This window comes from Belonocnema kinseyi, chromosome 5 (assembly GCF_010883055.1).
Source record: "Belonocnema kinseyi isolate 2016_QV_RU_SX_M_011 chromosome 5, B_treatae_v1, whole genome shotgun sequence".
In the NCBI taxonomy this organism is placed as follows: domain Eukaryota; kingdom Metazoa; phylum Arthropoda; class Insecta; order Hymenoptera; family Cynipidae; genus Belonocnema; species Belonocnema kinseyi.
The window spans coordinates 128,080,562-128,101,366 of record NC_046661.1 but is presented as its reverse complement, the minus strand read 5'-3'; the positions used below and the strand labels follow the sequence as shown (position 1 = coordinate 128,101,366).

At 23.0% G+C, this 20,805-nt stretch overlaps 1 protein-coding gene across 2 annotated transcripts in view; it reads left to right on the top strand.

Moving 5' to 3' along the window:
* Nucleotides 1–20,805, top strand: part of LOC117172566 (AP-2 complex subunit alpha) — a 98,271-nt gene that overhangs the window by 70,707 nt on the left and 6,759 nt on the right. For both annotated transcript variants that reach the window (XM_033360629.1, XM_033360628.1), the window contains exons 10-13: nt 4,195–4,745; nt 16,069–16,337; nt 18,656–18,800; nt 18,983–19,190. In XM_033360629.1, coding sequence (XP_033216520.1) covers nt 4,195–4,745; nt 16,069–16,337; nt 18,656–18,800; nt 18,983–19,190 — 1,173 coding nt within the window. The remainder of the gene's footprint in view (nt 1–4,194; nt 4,746–16,068; nt 16,338–18,655; nt 18,801–18,982; nt 19,191–20,805) is intronic.

Sequence of the window (20,805 nt, the reverse complement as noted above, 5' to 3'; positions counted from 1 at the left end):
AACTATTATATTAAAAATTAATTTTTTTAAATCTGAAAGTCTAACTAATTCATTTTTAGTGGAAAATTGATTTTTTTTTAGTTGAAAATTCAACTATTTGGTTGGAAATTCATGTAATTTGTTGAAAAATCATTTTATTTGACAAAAAAATAATAATTTTATCGGATGAAATGCACTTTTTTGTTTGAAAATTAAACTATTTTGTTAAATTTTTTAAAAATTGATTTTGTTAAACTCAAAATTAAACGATTCAATGTTTGGTTGACATTTTTTAATTCAAAATTCAATAGTTTGGTTAAAAATATATATTTTCTAGTTTAAAGTTCAACTATTTAGTTCAAGAAATTTTTTTAGTTCAAAATTTACTTGTTGGTTAGAAATATATAATTTTTAGTTTAAAGTTTAACTGTTTAGTTAAAAATTGATGTATTTGGTTGAAAAATGGTCGTTTTCGTAAAAAATTGATATTTTTTAGTTGAAAATGAAACTATTCCACTTAAAGTTTCATAATTTTACTTGAAAATTTAACTATTTTTTTGAAAACTCGTTTTGTTTTCGCTGAACATTAACTTTTTACTTGTTTGAAGAAATTTTTCACTGGAATTAGGGTCTTATGAAAATACTTAATTAGAAAACATCCATTTCTTAAAGTATTAGATCAAACAAATTTAATAATTGGGTCAATTAAATCCAACATCTTTTAAAAAACCAGTAAAGATGTTACTGAACAATCAACTTTTTAATTGAGAATTTAGCGATTCAATTTTTGGTTTAATTGCTTTTTAATTCGAATTTTTCCGTTAAAAATATATCTTTTTTAGTCTGAAGTTCAAGTATTTGATTAAAAATTTATTTTTTAGTTTAAAATTCAATTGTTTGTTTAAAAGTACAGGGTAGCCGCTGGACCGGGAATTTTTTGAGACCGGGAAATGACATTGATTTTTTTTTTTACCTAGAATTTTACAAATTTGTAGAAGAAAAATCTGTTCACGTTTGATTTCAACAGTTTTTAAATAATTAGTTGAATTATTATGTTTTTCAATTATGCTATTATGTGGCTTACAATGCGTCATTCAAAATTTGTTTACTTAACAAATTTTCCATTTAAAATTTATATTTCTAAGCTTACATTTTTAATTAAAAGAATTTTTACATGCTTTCTTAAAGACTTGGACAAATAAAAAATAAAAGCCTTTGATGTTGAACATTTTGGGTAAAAAACATTTTTATTTAATAAATAAATTTTTTTTCAATTAAAAAATAACTTCATAATAATATATTCTTAATTAAAGGATTTTATTAAATTAAAAATATTGTTTCAGTTTAAAAAATTCCATTTTTAACCCATTTAATTTGAAATTTTAAGTAAAAAAAAGATTAATTATTGAATATTAAACAATATTGGATTTTTTGTTTAAAATGGGTAAATTGAAACCAAACATTTAAAAGTAAAGAATTTTCAACTGAATTGTTTGACATAGAAAAACTTGAATCAAAATTTTGAAAAGCCTTTAAACTTTGAAAGTTACCATTTTAATTGTTTTATTTGAAAAACGCTTAATTTGTAAGTGAAATTTTTTAATTTTGATGCATAATTTACAAATGAACATTTATAGAAAAAAATTGAGTAATTTTAAGAAATATTTAGGAGTTTTAAAAAGATTAAGAATTATCATGCAAATTTCAGAAATTTTTCTTAAAATCTTCTAGAATTTTTGTGAAAATTTTGTTTAAATCTTTGATAAACTTTTTAAATATTCTCCTAAAATAATTTTTCAAAATAAAAAGTTATGTTCAGTTGTTATTTATACATCCAAATTGTAAAGAAATTTTCTAAAATTTGCAGGATTTTCTGAAAATTGTAGAAAAAAATCAATTCATTTTGACAGATATTTAGAAGTTCTGAAAAATTTTCCAAAATAATTATAAATTTAAAACAACTTCTAGATTTCTCAAGATTTTGAAATAAAATTTTGAAGCTTTCCAAGGATTTTTAAACTATTTAAAAAGAAAATAATTGGATTTATAATTTAAAAAGTGTTCAGTTAAAATTTTTTCAATTTTTGATGTTTTAGCTTAAAATTCCTTAAAATTATATAATTTTGATTGTTGCATTTGAAAAATGCTTAATTTGTAAGTTAAATTTTTAAATTTTGATTCATAATTTACAAATGAACATTTGTAGAAAAAATTTGAGTAATTTGAAGAGATATTTAGGAGTTTTAAAAAGATGAAAAATTATCATCCAAATATTAGAAATTTTTCTTAAAATCTTCTAGAATTTATGTGAAAATTTTGTTTAAATCTTTGAAAAACTTTTTAAATATTCTCTTAAAATAATTTTTCAAAATGGGAAGTTATTTTTAATTTACCTAGGAATTTTAAGAAATGTTTTTTTTTTATTCTTTTGAAGCCTTTTACAATTCTTGAAAAGAATCTTTTCCAAAATAATGTTAAATTCAAAACCAATTTTAAAACAACTTCTAGATTTCTCAAGATTTTGAAATAAAATTTTGAAGCTTTCCAAGGATTTTGAAACTATTTAAAAAGAAAATAATTGAATTTATATATTAAAAAGTGTTTAGTTAAAATTTTTGATGTTTCAAGCTTAAAATTCCTTAAAATTGCATAATTTTTATTCTTGCATTTGGAAAATGCCTAATTTTTAAGTGAAATTTTAAAATTTTGATGTATAATTTACAAATGAACATTTGTAGAAAAAATTTGAGTAATTTTAACAGATATTTAGGAGTTTAATTTTCCTAGTAATTTTAAGAAAATGTTTTTTTTTATTCTTTTGAAGCCTTTTACAATTTTTGAAAAGAATCTAATTTTTTTTTTTTAAATCTGCGAAAATCTACATTTTGTTTTATATTAGGCTATCATTTCAAGTTTTATATTAAGTTTGAATCTTTTTAAAACTTCTAAAAATCTCTTAAAATTACTCAAATCTCGCCTGCAAATAATAAATGTTCAATTGTTATTTATACATCCAAATTGCAAAAAAATTTTCTAAAATTTTCAGGATTTTATGAAAATTGTAGAAAAAATTCAATTCATTTTGACAGACATTGAGAAGTTCTGAAAAAATTTCCAAAATAATGTTAAATTCAAAACCAAGTTTAAAACAACTTCTAGATTTCTCAAGATTTTGAAATAAAATTTTGAAGCTTTCCAAGGATTTTTAAACTATTTAAAAAGAAAATAATTGAATTTATATATTTAGAAGTGTTTAGTTTAAATTTTTGATGTTTCAAGCTTAAAATTCCTTAAAATTGCATAATTTTTATTGTTGCATTTGAACAATGCCTAATTTTTAAGTGAAATTTTTAAATTTTGATGTATAATCTACAAATGAACATTTGTAGAAAAAATTTGAGTAATTTTAACAGTAATTTAGGAGTTTAATTTTCCTAGGAATTTTAAGAAAATGTTTTTTTTTATTCTTTTGAAGCCTTTTACAATTTTTGAAAAGAATATAATTTTTTGGTTTAAAATCTGCGAAAATCTACATTTTGTTTTATATTAGGCTATCATTTCAAGTTTTATATTAAGTTTGAATCTTTTTAAAAGTTCTACAAATCTCTTAAAATTACTGAAATCTCGCCTGCAAATAATAAATGTTCAATTGTTATTTATACATCCAAATTGCAAAGAAATTTTCTAAAATTTGCAGACTTCTAGATTTCTCAAGATTTTGAAATAAAATTTTGAAGCTCTCCAAGTAAGCTTAAACTATTTAAAAAGAAAATAACTGAATTTCCAATTCATGAAGTGTAAATTATTGAGCATTTAAATAAAAAATTTTTGATTAAATCTTTTAAATTTCAATTTTAAAAGTTAAAAATTTAACAGTTCCATTTTGAGTGCTTTCATTTGCAGCTCAGAGCTTTTATTACCCCAAGTGGAGAATTTTTCAGCTTTAGCGTTTAAAGTTCAACTATTTAGTTAAAAATTTTTTTAGTTCAAAATTCAATTCTTTGGATATAAATATATAATTTTTAGTTTCAAAGTTCAACTGTTTCGTTAAATATTGATGTATTTGTTTGAAAAATGGTAGTTTTTCTAGAAAAATTGTTCTTTTTCAGTTGAAAATTCATATATATTGTAGTTTATTCCTCGAAAATTATTTTGAAATTTTCGTAATTTTTTCAATTTTAGTTCCTAATTGTTGGCCTCAATCATTTCTTATAGTATCACTTGTGTTCTTCAATGACCCGAGCCCTTCTGCTCTCGACCTACATAAAATTCATCAACCTCTTCCCCGAGATCAGAACCCAGATTCAGGACGTCTTCCGACAAGACAGCAATCTTCGGAGTGCCGACGCGGAATTGCAGCAGCGAACATCCGAGTATCTCCAGCTGAGCATCATCGCCTCGACCGACGTGCTGGCGACCGTGCTCGAGGAGATGCCCGCTTTTCCGGAGCGGGAGTCCTCGATTCTCGCCGTTTTGAAGAAGAAAAAGCCGGGCAGAGTGCCGGAAAATGAGATTCGCGAGAGCAAGAGTCCAGCGCCGGGCACAAATCACCATTCTGCCGAGGCGCCCTCAATTGGTGGTGGTGGTGCTGTTGCTGCTGCCGCTGTTAATAATTCATCGGCTGATCTTCTGGGATTGTCGACGCCGCCTGCCTCCCAGCCGACGAGCAATACTGGCGTTCTCCTGGACGTTTTGGGAGATATTTACAATATGCCGAACAAGGCTGGCGCCACCAACGGCACCCAGAGCACCTATAATCCCAAAAAGTAAGTGCAAAACTTTCCAATTTTAATATTCCCCCATTTTTCCTTGAATAATTTTATTTATTATTCAAGTACTGCCGAATTTTAATCTTGTGATATTTGTAACATACAGTCTTTTATTAACGGAATAAAACTGTATTTGGGACAGACATTTTCAAATTTATTAAATTATTTGAAACAAAAAAATGTTCTTTCTTACAATAAAAAAATCTGCCCGCCTGGCGGGCACACTCTGATCGCACGCTACGCGGGCAGCGGCGGTTGAATCTCGCGTTTCGCGCTCGGATATTTATTCTTTGCATTTGGAATGCTTGAAAAAAACTTTATCAGAAAGATCTCTTTTAGATGGCAGTATTTATATGTGTCTTCATATTCTGAATTGTCTACTTAATTAAGTACTAGACTATTTATGTGCGCGTGCTCACTTTTATACTCATTTTTATAATTTGCTCAATTTTCTAATAACAATTCATTTGTTAAAATTTTCTGAAGACTTATATTCTTGTTGAAATTAGATTCTGAAAGAATGAATTCAGTGTATCAATGCATCGTAAAATGTACGAGTACTATTATTAGGGAGCGTTCATATATGTCGTAACATTATTTTAAACACTTTTACCTTTTCGGTTTTTATTTTTTATTTGTCCAAGTCTTTAAGAAAGCTTTTTAAAATTCTTTAAATTAAAAATGTAAGCTTAGAAATATAAATTTTAAATGGAAAATTTGTTAAGTAACAAATTTTTGAATGACGCATTGTAAGCCACATAATAACATAATTGAAAAACATAACAATTCAACTAATTATTTAAAAACTGTTGAAATCAAACGTGAATAGATTTTTCTTCTACAAATTTGTAAAATTCTATGTAAAAAAAAATCAATCTCATTTCCCGGTCTCAAAAAATTCCCGGTCCAGCGGCTACCCTGTACTTTTAAACAAACAATTGAATTTTAAACTAAAAAATAAATTTTTAACCAGATACTTGAACTTCAAACTAAAAAAGATACATTTTTAACCGAAGAATTCGAATTAAAAAACAATTAAACCAAAAATTGAATCGTTAAATTCTCAATTAAAAAGTTAATTGTTCAGTAACATCTTTACTGGTTTTTTAAAAGATGTTGGATTTAATTGACCCAATTATTAAATTTGTTTGATCTAATACTTTAAGAAATGGATGTTTTCTAATTAAGAATTTTCATAAGACCCTAATGCCAATGAAAAATTTCTTCAAACAAGTAAAAAGTTAATGTTCAGCGAAAACAAAACGAGTTTTCAAAAAAATAGTTAAATTTTCAACTAAAATTATGAAAGTTTAACTGGAATAGTTTCATTTTCAACTAAAAAGATCAATTTTTTACGAAAACGACCATTTTTCAACCAAATACATCAATTTTCAACTAAACAGTTAAGCTTTAAACTAAAAATGATATATTTCTAACCAATAATTGATTTTTGAACTAAAAAAATTTCTTGGACTAAATAATTGAACTTTAAACTAAAAAAGATTTATTTTCAACCAAACAATTGAATTTTGAATTAAAAAATGTCAACCAAAAATTGAATCGTTAAATTTTGAGTTAAACAAAATCAATTTTTAAAAAATTTAACAAAATAGTTTAATTTTCCAACAAAGAAGTGCATTTCAACCGACAAAATTATTATTTTTTTGTCAAATAAAATGATTTTTCATCAAATTACATGAATTTCCAACCAAATAGTTGAATTTTCAACAAAAAAAAAATCAATTTTCCACTCAAAATAAATTAGTTGGATTTTCAGATTTAACAAAATTAATTTTCAATATAATAGTTTAACTTTCAATCCAAGAAACTAATATTTAATTACAATCGTGATTCTATAAACAATAAAAAAAATTTCAACAAACTAATTAAATTTTCAACCAAATAGTTGAATTTTCATCCAAAAAAATTAAATATCAACCAAGGAAAGTAAAAATTAAAAAAATAAAATTTTCAATTAAAGTGATAAATTTTCAACTAATATGATACAGAATAGTTGAATTTTAAACAAAATACATGAATTTTCAACAAAAAACTTGATAGTTCAATCCTCAGTTTAAAAATTTAATTTTTAACCAAAAAAAAAAACAAAGTTTAAAAAAATATTCAATTAAAATTACGCATTTTTAACAAAAAATTAACTTAAAAAATGATTGAATTCAACCAAAAAGTACGAATATGCAACAAAATACATGAATTTTCAACTAAACACTTGGATTTTCTACTAAAAATATAAATTAACAATATTTTGACGTAACACAACAATGCATATATATTACATATATATAACAAGAATATATATTTTGTTTTACAGGATTTTACAAATTATTATAAAAATTTCAGCCTTTTCAAAAGATATTTAGGTCTTTTATAATTTCAGAAGAAATAATAAATATTCCAAAAATTTTCGGAAATGCTTCCAAGGTTTAAAATATTTGAAGTCTATGCAAAGCCTCTTGAATTCCTAAAAATATTTTTAATTGACCTCAAAATCTTTCAAAATTTCTTACGAATTTGAAGAAAATTATAAAATATTTGTGAATATTTCATATTCGCCAACAAAAAATCTAGATTAAGAAAAATATATATTTTACGGGATTTTACAAAATAATAGGAAAAGTTCGAGCCCTTTTAGAATTAAATATCTACACATTACTTCTTAAATTCTTAAAAATATTTTTATCTGACTGGAATTTTTCTTGAAATTTAGAAAAGTTATTTAAAATCTAAACTGCTACCTAAAATATCCCCAATTTTCCTGAAAACTTGAATAACATTAATTTCTTCACTTGAGATCTTTCAAAGTTATTCTAATTAAGGGCATGTGACAGTTTACCATATGGGTTTTCAGTTTTTCACACATTTTGTTCACAAATTTTAATTTGAAAAAAAAACATTGGTGTCCAGACATAAATCTGCATTTTTTTAAATCTTCTGCAGTTTAAAAATCTTCTTTGTTCCTGTAAATATTCGCAATATTTGTAGAATTTTATGGTTTAATTTATTTTTTATTTTTTAATGTTACAAAATTAAAACATTTTGCTTTAAAATCTTTTACTCTTTCTCGAAATTTAAGGAAATATTTGATTTTTTTAAAACTTTGAATTTTCTGCAGAAGTTCATTTTTCAAATTAAAAATTCTTAAGAAATTGTTTTGTGAACCTAAAGAATTTATGTCATTATCCTGAATTTTCGAAAAAGTCCTAAAATATCTTATAAATTTTTATTGTTTTTTAATGGTGTTAAAAATTGTAAATATCTCTTAAATTTACTAAAATTTATTCTAAAATTATTTATTTTGGCACGATGTTGCTTTAAACACTTGTTAACCCTTTTTTTACTTTATAAAATAATATGAAAAGTTTTTGAATCTTTTTTAATGAGTTCTTAGAACTTATTAGTAAAAAATTGTTTGAAATTTTCCCATGAAACTAAACTTTATATTTTTCCTTCTCTTGACGCCCTAAAAAATTAAGTTTACCTAATTTTAAATTAAATCACGGAAAATGAAAATAATTTTACTTAATTAAGTATAGTCAAAGATTAAGTTTCTCAATTCTCTGTAGGCTTTGAGGTACACATTCTCATCGTGACACTCGTGCTGCGCGCTCGATTTCCGACAGACATTTGTAAACAGGTTTTGTTGAATCTTTTTTTTTTCTCGTAACTTTCGTTGTTTTTCCATACATTTTTTTTTATTTTATTATTTTTCAACCTTATTTTTCCCGAATAAAACAAAAAGTACGCGTCCTATCAAAAAGTGATTCTTAACGAAATTGTAGATATTTTTTGGGATAACCATTTTTGTTAATTTATCTTTTTTCGTATCCTACATAGTTTGTCCACACAATGGAATTTTTTATTTTCCATTATTTTTTGTGCAATCAAACTTTGAATTTTCGATTTTTGAAGAAAATCCAAAAATTGGTTATGATAATCTTGTAGGGCTTTCAAAAACAAATGTTTTTCTTCTCTTGACTTTTTTTTTATATCGTGCGTTTTTCGGCTTCGAATTTTGATTTTCGGTTTATTACAAAAAATTTTGAAAACTCTATAACTCTGAGAATTTTATTTTTATCGAAAAAAGTCATGAGGATAAATTTTTTTTTTTTTTAATACTATAAATATCCGTACATAGAATTTTCAAATTCAGAAAAAAGTGGTCTCAAAAATTTTCAAAATGCGCTCACTTTTTGAATTTTTATCAAAAATGGCTTGTTCACGAACTCGTCCTTTCTTTTAGGACCTAAAAAAAGTGTGCCAAAGATGAATTTAATTCGTTCATTTTTGCGAGAATTATCGTGCTTACGGACAGACAGACAGACGCCATCGTGAAAACCTAATTTTCGGATTCAGTCAGATTTCCGACAATTCTAATACTTTCTCAATCATAAATGATGAGAATGTAATATACGACTTTTCAATAAAATAATTAAATTTTGAACATAATCGTTAAGTTTGCAAATTCAAATGATAAATTGCCGACGAAAATGATTTTTTATTCTAATAAACTAATTTTAAAAGAATATTTGAAAAGATTGATAAAGATTCACAAAATTGTCAAAAATGAATGTGGAAATTAAATTGAAAAACGAAATTGCATTTCATTCAAATTTGTTTAATTAAAAAATGATTTTTTATTTTAATAAACTAATTTTAAGAGAATATTTGAAACGATTCACAAAATTGTCAAAAATGAATGTGGAGAATTAAAAAAAAATTCTTTAACTTGGGAGAATGTGGAAGATTAAAAAAAAAAAATTCTTTAACTTGGGAGAATGTGGAAGATTTAAAAAAAAATTTGATTTGGCAGAAATAAAAAAGTTAAATTATTTTGAAAAAATGTAAAACAGTATGTAGATGTTTGGATTTTAAAATAAAATTTCAAAGCATTTTTAAGATTTTTCAACTATTTACAACAGTAATAATTTAACTTTTAATTTGAACGGGGAACTTGAAATTTCTTACAAATTTATAGTTGGAACTAGAATTTTTCCAGAATAAGAATAATTTTCAAAAATAAACAAAAGAACAAAAATTTTTCTTGGAAATGGGAATTTTAAATTTTAAATAAATTCCGAGCTTGAACAGGGAGTTTTTTTAAAGAATGAGTTGTAATTTGAGACGGAATGTTTTCGAAAAAATTATTAATTGGAACAGGAAATTTTACAGAAAAATTCGAATTCTTTGTTGAAACGGAAAATTTTCAAAAAGTATTAAAATTCTGAATTTGAAGAGGGATTTTTTCAAAAGAATTTTATTTCTGAGTTGAAATGAAGAATTTCCTTAAAGAATTAAAATTCTGGATTTGAACTGTAAATGTTGAATTTTTAATCAATTCTGAGTTAGAATTGGAATTTATCCAGGAAAATAACAATTCCCAATGGAAAATTGAATTTTTCAAAGAAAATTATTATTTTGAGTTGAAACGAGGTATTTTTGAAAAAATTTAAATTATGAATTGAAACAGGAAATTTTACAAAAAGATTCTAATTCTCACAATTAGTTGAAATGGAAAATTTTCGAAAAGAATAATAATTTTGTATTTAAATGGATAATTTTTAAATAATTCTAAACTGGAATTTAAACTTATTTAAAATGGTATAATTTTAAACATTTGAAATTAATTGATTATTACTTCTTCAATATAGAGCATTGAAAATGGTAACGTGGATTTATATTTTTGGATCTGAATCTTTGAAATCTACATTTTAGAAAAATTCAAAATTTTTTATTTGGCAGTTTAAATGCATTTCATTCAAATCTGTTTAATTAAAAAATGATTTTTTATTTTAATAAACTAATTTTAAGAGAATATTTGAAATTATTCACAAAATTGTCAAAAATAAATGTGGAGGATAAAAAAAGAAATTCTTTAACTAGGGAGAAAGTGAAAGATTTAAAAAAAAATTTGATTTGGCAGAAATGAAAAAGTAAAATTATTTTGAAAAAATGTAAAACAGTATGTAGATGTTTGAATTTTAAAATAAAATTTTAAAGCACTTTGAGGATTTTTCAACGATTTACAACAGTAATAATTTAACTTTTAATTTGAACGGGGAACTTGAAATTTCTTACAAATTTATAGTTGGAACTAGAATTTATTCAGAATAAGAATAATTTTCAAAAATAAACAAAAGAACAAACATTTTTCTTGGAAATGGGAATTTTAAATTTTAAATAAATTCCGAGCTGGAACAGGGCGTTTTTTTAAAGAATGAATTGTAATTTGAGACGGAAAATTTTTGAAAAAATTATTAATTGGAACAGGGAATTTTACATTTTACATTTCAATTAAAAGAATTTTATAATGCAGTTTTAAAGACCTAAACAATTAAAAATTAGAAGCATTTAAAATCGAAGTTTTTTTGATAAAAAGCATTTTTAGTTGATCAACTGCGAATATAAATTAATTCATGATTTTTTAAATTGAATTGTACTTTAAAGATTTAAAAAGCAAGTAATAATTGATTGTGTAAGAAGATTGGGAATCAGTTTACAATTTTAAAATATCCATATTTTAACGTTAAAAATTAAATTATTTTTAATTTTAAATTAACTTTGAAAGAATATATTTATAATTAAAGGCTATTATTAAATTGCAAATATTATTTGTAAGTCAAACTTTTAAAAAATTCGAGTTAGTTGAAGAGATATTTAGAAGATTTGAAAAAATTCAAAATTAATTTAAAATTTGAAATGATTTCAAATAATTTATACAATGTGTGTATGTGTACCGACAAAATCCGGGCATTTGTACCAAAATTTCGGTGCAAAGAGCGAAATACGGCCTAGTTTGAAACAAAATATAGATTTTGGTAAATTTCGAACACAAAATTTTAAAAACATTTCCTAGGAAAATAGAAAATGATTTTTTATCTTAATAATCTAATTTAAAAAGATTTATAAAGATTCACAAAATTGTCAAAAAGGAATGTGGAATATTTGAAGGAAATTTCTTTAATTTGGTAGAATTAAAAAAGAAAAATTAATTTGAAAAATTGAAAACAACAGGTAGATGTTTCAAGATTTTGAAATAAAATTTCGAAGCATTTTAAGGGTTTTTAAGCTATTTGAAATAAAAATAATTTGACTTTTAATTTGAACAGAGAATTTTCAAATTTTAACAAATTCTGAGCTAGTACTAGAAATTCTTTTTTCCAAAGAATTCTAATTTTTATTTGAAACTGGTATTTATCCAAAAGAATTATAATTCGTCTTGGAATAGGGAATTAAAAAATGTAAATAAATTTCGAGCTGGAACGAGAAATTCTTTAAATGAATGGATTTTAATTCAAAGTTTAGACGGGATATTTTCGAGAAAAACATTTAAATAATGAATTTTAGCAGGGAAATTTACGAAAATTCTAATTCTTAGTTAAAATGGAGAATTTTCTAAAAGAATTTTCAATTTTTAACCAGTTTTGAATTCGAGTTGGAATTTATCCAGAAGAATAACAATTTTCAATGGAAAATTGAATTTTTCAAACAAAATTATTATTATTCTGAGTTAAAACAGGGAATTTTACAACAAAAATGATAATTCTTGCAATTATTTTCAAATTTATTATTTTATTTAAAAAAAAGTCCTTTCTCACAATAAAATATATTACATTTTTATAACAAAATACTTAAGTTTTCCACAAAATAATTAAATTTGGAACTCTATCGTTAAGTTTGCAAACTCAAAAGATAAATTGCCAACAAAAATGAGTTTTTATTCTAATAAACTAATTTTAAAAGAATATTTGAAAAGATTGATAAAGATTCACAAAATTGTCAAAAATTAATGTGGAAATTAAATTGAAAAACAAAATTTTCAAACAGAAAATAGGATTTTTTAGCAAAAAATTCATTTTCCACGTTAGAAAGGTAAATTATAAATAAACAAAAAAAAACGAATTTTCAGCAAAATTAGTTAATTTGCAATTAAACATATAAATTTTCAAGCAAAAATGGAATCTTCAGAAATTGAACATCCTCAGTTAAAAAAATCTATTCTCATTTAAAAAGAAAAACGAATTTTTAACCTAACATTTTTTTTCGACCAAACAAATAAATTCTTCACAACAAATAGAATAGTTAAATTTTCCACAGAAAAATAAAATATTCAAAGTTAATTTACAACTAAAATGAGAAATCTTTAAGTAAAAAAGAAAAATTTTAATACATGACTTCAACTAAAAAGATAAATTTTCTACCAGAAAATAAAATAAGTAAATTTTCATTCCGTCAAATATATTTTCAACCGAAAAAGAAACCTAAAACAGATAAATTTCCAACTAAAAATAAAAAAACTAAATGTTCAGTAAAAAATTTAATTTTCATTAATTACCTTTTTGGTGAAAATTGAGCTTTTTTAGTTGAAAATTCAACATTTTGTTTGGAAATTCATATATTTGGTTAAAATGACCTTTCATGTATTTTCTTAAAAATTTGGTCTTTTTTGTTTAAATATTAATCTTCTTGCTCCAAAATTCATCTTTTTCGTTGAAAACCTAACTGTTTTGCTGAATTACTTTTTTTTTGCTAAAAAATTAATTTTTGAAATTGAAAATGTAAATATTCAGTTAAAAATTTAACTGTATGTCTGAAAATTGATCTTTTTTTAGTTTAAAATAAAACCACTTGATTGAAAACTCATCTATTTCGTTGAAAAATTTTCGTTTCATAAAAATTAATCAAGTTTGTAAGAAATTTGACAATTTTGGTAAAAAGTAATTTTTTTCGTTAAAAATTCGTCTAGACTAAAAATTCAAATTTTTGTTGTTAAAAAATTAATTTCTTCGGTTGAAGATTTATAAAATAATGTTGAAAATTCGTTTTTATGTTTTGTGGCAAATTAATTCTTTTGACTAAAAATTGAACTATTCCATTTTTAGTTGAAAATTGAACTAATTCACAAAAATTCATTTTTCTGGTTGAAGCTTCTTTATTGTAATTAAAAATGGTTTTGTCTTTCTTATTTGAAACTTAATATATTTTGTTGAAATTTTGTTCTTTTTTTATTGTTAAAAAATTAATCTTCTAGCTTCAAAATTTATCTTTCCTGTTGAAAATTGAACTAGTTTGTTCAAATTTAATTTTTTAATCAGAAATGCATTATTTCAGTGAAAAATGTTTAATACATTAGTTAAAAATTGAACTATTTTGCTGAAAATTTGATTTTTTTTGGCTAAAGAATTAATTTCTTCATTTGAAAATGTAAATATGCCCTTTTTGTCGAGAATTTATATTTTTTAGTTGAAAATCCAACTATTTGGCTGAAAATTTATGTATTTTGTTTTTAAAAAAATTTGTTTCGTGAAAAATTAATTAACTTTGTGAGAAATTCAACAATTTTGTTGAAAAGTAGTTTTTTTAATGAAAATTTGTCTAGGTTGAAAATTCACTTTTTTTGGTCAAAAATTGATTTATTTTGGTTCAAGATTTACCTATATTGTTGCAAATTCTTTTGACTAAAAATTAAACTATTCCATTTTTAGTTGAAAATTGAACTAATTCACTAAAATTCATTTTTCTTGTTGAAGCTTCTTTATTGTAATTAAAAATGGTTTTGTCTTTCTTATTTGAAACTTAATATATTTTGTTGAAATTTTGTTCTTTTTTTATTGTTAAAAAATTAATCTTCTAGCTTCAAAATTTATCTTTCCTGTTGAAAATTGAACTAGTTTGTTCAAATTTAATTTTTTAATCAGAAATGCATTATTTCAGTGAAAAATTTTTAATACATTAGTTAGAAATTGAACTATTTTTCTGAAAATTTGATTTTTTTTTTGGCTAAAGACTTAATTTCTTCATTTGAAAATGTAAATATGCCCTTTTTGTCGAGAATTTATATTTTTTAGTTGAAAATCCAACTATTTGGCTGAAAATTTATTTATTTTGTTTTTAAAAAAATTTGTTTCGTGAACAATTAATTAACTTTGTGAGAAATTCAACAATTTTGTTGAAAAGTAGTTTTTTTAATGAAAATTTGTCTAGGTTGAAAATTCACTTTTTTTGGTCAAAAATTGATTTATTTTGGTTCAAGATTTACCTAGATTGTTGCAAATTCTTTTGACTAAAAATTAAACTATTCCATTTTTAGTTGAAAATTGAACTAATTCACTAAAATTCATTTTTCTTGTTGAAGATTCTTTATTGTAATTAAAAATTGTTTTGTCTTTCTTAGTTGAAACTTAATATATTTTGTTGAAATTTTGTTCTTTTTTTATTGTTAAAAAATTAATCTTCTAGCTTCAAAATTTATCTTTCCTGTTGAAAATTGAACTAGTTTGTTCAAATTTAATTTTTTAATCAGAAATGCATTATTTCAGTGAAAAATTTTTAATACATTAGTTAGAAATTGAACTATTTTGGTGAAAATTTGATTTTTTTTTTGGCTAAAGACTTAATTTCTTCATTTGAAAATGTAAATATGCCCTTTTTGTCGAGAATTTATATTTTTTAGTTGAAAATCCAAGTATTTGGCTCAAAATTTATGTATTTTGTTTAAGAAAAATTTTTTTTCGTGAAAAATTTATTAACTTTGTGAGAAATTCAACAAGTTTGTTGAAAAGTAGTTTTTTTATTGAAAATTTGTCTAGGTTGAAAATTCACTTTTTTGATCAAAAATTAATTTATTTTGGTTGAAGATTTACCTATATTGTTGCAAATTCTTTTGACTAAAAGTTATACTATTCCATTTTTAGTTGAAAATTGAACTAATTCACTAAAATTCAATACATTAGTTAGAAATTTAACTTTTTTGCGGCAAGAATTTAGTTTTATTTTATTGCTAAAGAATCAATTTTTTAAATTGAAAATGTAAATCTGCCATTTTTGGTTAAAAATTTATAGTTTTTCAGTTGAAATTTCAACTGTTTGGCTGAAAATTGATTTTTTTTTAGTTGAAAATAAAACTGCTAGATTGAAAATTCATATATTTTGTTCAAAATTTGGCATTTGTTGGGATGAAAAGTTAATATACTGTATAAAATTCATCAATTTTGTTTGAAAGTAATTTTTTCGTTGAAAATTTCGACTGTTTTGGTGAAAAATCATCTTTTTACATTTTTTATTCTTTTATATTGGTAATAAAGTAATTTCTTTGGTTGAAAATTTAACTATATTTGTTATAAAATTTTTTTTTTAATAAAATGAAGATTCTTGTTTTAAAATTCAAATTTTTTTTTTAAATTGACCTAATTTGGATGAACATTTTCACTACTTGTTTGAAAATTCGTGTTCTATTTCCCCCTTTTTTTTAGTTCCTTCTGATTATTCATAAATCAGAGAATAAAGAAACTGCATTTTTTAGATTCGTGTGTAAAAATAATGGCGTTCTTTTCGAGAACGACCTGATCCAGATCGGAGTGAAATCCGAATTTCGACAGAATCTCGGACGCATCGGATTGTTTTACGGAAACAAAACGCAGTTTCCACTTCAAAATTTTCAACCTCAGCTCTCTTGGTCGGAAGAAAGTCAGGCAAAACTTGCAGTACAGGTGAAAGTCGTTGATCCTGTTTTAGAAGCAGGAGCACAAATTCAGCAGATGATTAACGCCGAATGCATCGATGATTATAATGGTAAGTCTCTCTTTCTCCCTTTTTTAAAAAAAATTCCCCTTTTCTCCCCTATTTTGAAGAAACTTTCCCTATTTCTAGATTTTTTTTTTAAAATGCGAACTTAATTAAGAAATAAAAAAAATCCGCCTATTTATGGTTGAAACTTAGTTTTTATTGGTTGAAAAGTTTACTATTATAGGTTTGGTTCAACATTTATATTTGTATTTAAAAATGATACAGTTTTATTGAAAATTTGAATATTTTGTTAAAAAAAGTAATCAATTTTGGTTGTAAATTCAACTTTTTTGCTAGAAACTACATTTTTTCTGGATAAAAATTAACTTTCTTCTTGAAAATTCAGCTGTCTACTAAAAAATTCCTTTTTTTTTCGCTTAAAAATGTAACTATTTGTTTTCGGTTGAAAATTAAATTTCTTTGGATAGAAAATTCAACTTTCTTATTAAAAAATCTCCTTTTTGGCTTGACAATTCAATAGTTTGGATTTTTTTGAGGTGGATTGAATTTTAATCTTTTTTGTTTAAAAATGAAATATTTTTTGAAATTTTAATTATTCTGGCCGATAATTCAACGTTTTGTTGAACATTCTTTTTTTCCGATACAAAAATCAATCTTTTAGATTCAAAATAATATTTTGTTGGTTAAAATAGCATCTATTTTGTTTTCGTATCAGGGTTTTATTATTTTTTGTTAAAAATTATATTGTTTGGTTGAAAATTTGTCTCTTTTTTATAAAATTTGGTTGAACTGTAATATTGTTTGCTTAAAAATTCAGCTTTGTTTTTATTGGTAGAAATTTAATATTCTTTGTTTAAAAATTCGTCTATTTGGTTAAAAATTAATATTTTTAAGATGAAAATACAACTCTGTGTTTAAACATCCACTTTTTTTTAATTTGGTTATTCAACTTTTCGGATTGAAAGTTAATCTTTTTTGGTTAAATATTCATCTCTGGCTAAAATTTTTTTAACTATTTTATTTTAAAAAATTATTATTTTATTTATAAAATTAATTTTTTTCCAAATAAATAATAAATTTAATTACTTTGTTAAAAGCTTAATTATTTTTGAAGAAAATTTAACTGTTTTGTTGTACTTTCGTCTTTTGGGGTACATAATCATACTTTTGGATTCAAATTTATTTTTTTTCTGTTAAATATTCATATCTGGCTAAAAAATTTAACTATTTTATTTAAAATTCCTTGTTTTTTATGGGGGGAGGGGGGTTAAAAATTACTTTTTTCTTAAAACTTCAACTATTTTGTTGTAAGATTATAAATTTTTTTTCAAATAAATATAAAATAGTAAATTAAATTAATTATTAAATAGTAAATTGAAATACTTTGTTTAAAATTTAAATATATTTTTGAAATTCGTCTTTTTTCATGTACAATTCAGCCTTTTAAATTCAAAATTCATCTCTTTGGGTTAAAAAATAATTTTTTTTTAAACCAACTATTTTGTTGTAAAATAATGAAATTAATTTTTTTACAAATAAATAACAAATAGAAAATTTTGTAGAGAATTTAAATATTTTTGACGAAAATTCAACTGTTTTGTTCAAATTCGTCTTTTGTCATACAAAATTTAACCTTTTAAATTCACAATTCATCTTTTTATTGTAAAATTATAAGCAATTAATTTTTTTCCAAATAAATATGAAATAGTAAATTTAATTACTTTGTTGAAAATTTAAATATATTTTTGAAATTCGTCTGATTTCATGCAAAATTCAGCCTTTTCAATTCCAAATTCACTTTTTGAGTTAAAAAATCATTTTTTTTTTGAAACTTCAACTATTTTGTTGTATAATAATAAAATTAATTTTTTCCAAATAAATAATAAATAGAGAATTTAATTAATTTGTTGAGAATTTAAATATTTTTGACGAAAATTCAACTGTTTTCTTGAAATTCGTATTTTTTCATACAAAATTCAGTATTTTAAATTCAAAATTCATCTTTTTGTTGTTAAAAATTCTACTTTTTGGTTCAGAATTTTTTTTATTTTGTTAAAAAATTCATCTTTTTGGTTCAGAATTTTTTTATTTTGTTAAAAAATTCATCTTTTTGGTTAAAAATTTAACAACTAGGTTTTACAGTTGAACTGCTTTCTTAAAATTAAAATGATTATTTTTCCTAAAAATTCAACTTCTAGATTGAGAATTCTCGAATTTTATTGTAAATTGGTCCTTTTTGGAAGTAAATTAGTCTATTTGTTTAATTATTCATCTTTTTTTAATTTTTTTTTTTGAAAATGGAATCTAATTTGACTTGATTTTTTTGAAAAACTTAATTTTATTTTTATTATAATTTCTTTAAGATACACCGAGCATGGTCATCACTTTTGTCTACAATAATGTAAATCAAAAAATAACGATGAAGCTGCCACTGACGATTAACAAATTTTTCGAGCCAACGGAAATGAATGGCGAATCCTTCTTTGCCAGATGGAAAAATCTCGGAGGGTGAGTTTTATATTTTTTATTTTACATTTATTTTATACACCGAAAAATGGCCGGTAATTTTGTTTAAATAATAATAATAAATTCGAAAAAAAGTGATTTCTCTGTTGGAATTTCTCTCTAATGGCACTTTTTTCGTCTAGAAAAAAATCTATATTTTTTCTTTTTTTTTTTCGAAATTTCAGAGCCAATCAGGAGCGTTCACAGAAGATATTTAAGGCCCAGACGCCGATGGACCTGCAACAAGTTCGCACAAAATTACAAGGATTCGGGATGCAACTTCTCGACGGAATTGATCCGAATCCCGACAATTTCGTTTGTGCTGGAATTGTGCACATGAGAGCGCAGCAAGTTGGCTGTTTGTTACGACTCGAGCCAAATAAACAAGCACAGGTGAGCCCAAATTTGTTATTTTTTTATTAAAAATTTGTTGCTTTTTTTCCAAATTAGGGCTCATTCATGAATATTTTTTCGGAAATAAATAAATAAATAAAACCTTAGTTTGGAAATGGGTGGATGAAATTACGTTACAAGTTTATTAACATTTTAGAATTTAGAGAAATTTTTTTTTCGAAAAGTACATAATGGTAACGCTTTTATTGGGTTTCCATATTATGAATGTTTTTAGTAGAAAATTAATCTTTTTGTTTACAAATTTATGTTTTTAGTTGAAAAATCAACTATTTTTATTGAGAATTCTTGAATTTTATGACAAATTTATCCTTTTTTTTAACAAATTAATATTTTTGTTTAAAAATTCTTCTTTTTTAGTTGAAAATTCTACTTTTTGGTTCAGAATTATTGAATTTTTTTAAAAATTCGATTTTCTCGGTGCAAAATTAATGTTTTTGTTTCAAAATTCTTCTTTTTAGTTGAAAATTTAAGCTTTTGGTTGATAATTTGGTTGATTTGAAACACTTTCTTACAAATAAAATTCTTTCTTGAAAATTCTTCAATTTGATTGAAAAGATGTTTTTTTTTGTAACAAATTAATCGCTTTTTTTGAAAATTTATGTTTTTCGTTAAAAATTCAACTTTTTTATTGAGGATTCATGAATGTTACTAAAAATTCTTCTTTTTTATTAGGAAATTTATCTTTTTGTTTAAAAATTCATCTTTTTTAGTTAAAACTTCAACTTTTTGGTTTAGAATTCTTGAATTTGATTAAAAATTCGATTTTCTCAGTACAAAATTAATCTTTTTGTGTGATAATGTATGTTTTTCATTGAAAATTCAACTTTTTAATTGAGAATTCTGGAATTTTATTAAAAAGATGTGTTTTTTTTTGTAAAAAATTAATCTTTTTGTTTAAAAATTTATGTTTTTCGTTGAAAATTCAACTTTTTTATTGAGAATTCATGAATGTTACTAAAAATTCTTCTTTTTTATTAGGAAATTTATCTTTTTGTTTAAAAATTCATCTTTTTTAGTTAAAACTTCAACTTTCTGGTTTAGAATTCTTGAATTTTATAAAAAATTCGATTTTCTCAGTACAAAATTAATCTTTTTGTGTGAAAATGTATGTTTTTCATTGAAAATTCAACTTTTTAATTGAGAATTCTGGAATTTTATTAAAAAGATGTGTTTTTTTGTTGTAAAAAATTAATCTTTTTGTTTAAAAATGTATGTTTTTCGTTGAAAATTCAACTTTTTTTATTGAGAATTCTTGAATTTTATGACAAATTTATCCTTTTTTTAACAAATTAATATTTTTGTTTAAAAATTCTTCTTTTTTAGTTGAAAATTCTACTTTTTGGTTCAGAATTATCGAATTTTTTTAAAAATTCGATTTTCTCGGTGCAAAATTAATGTTTTTGTTTCAAAATTCATTATTTTTAATTGAAAATTCCACTTTTTGGTTGAGAATTGTCAATGTTTGGTAAAAATTTAATTTTTTCGTTTGAAAAATGTATCTTTTTAGTTAAAAAATTGAAGTTTTTGGCTAAGAATTCTTAAATTTTTTTGAAAATTGTTATTTTTTTTAGTAAAAAATTAATCTTTTTGTTTA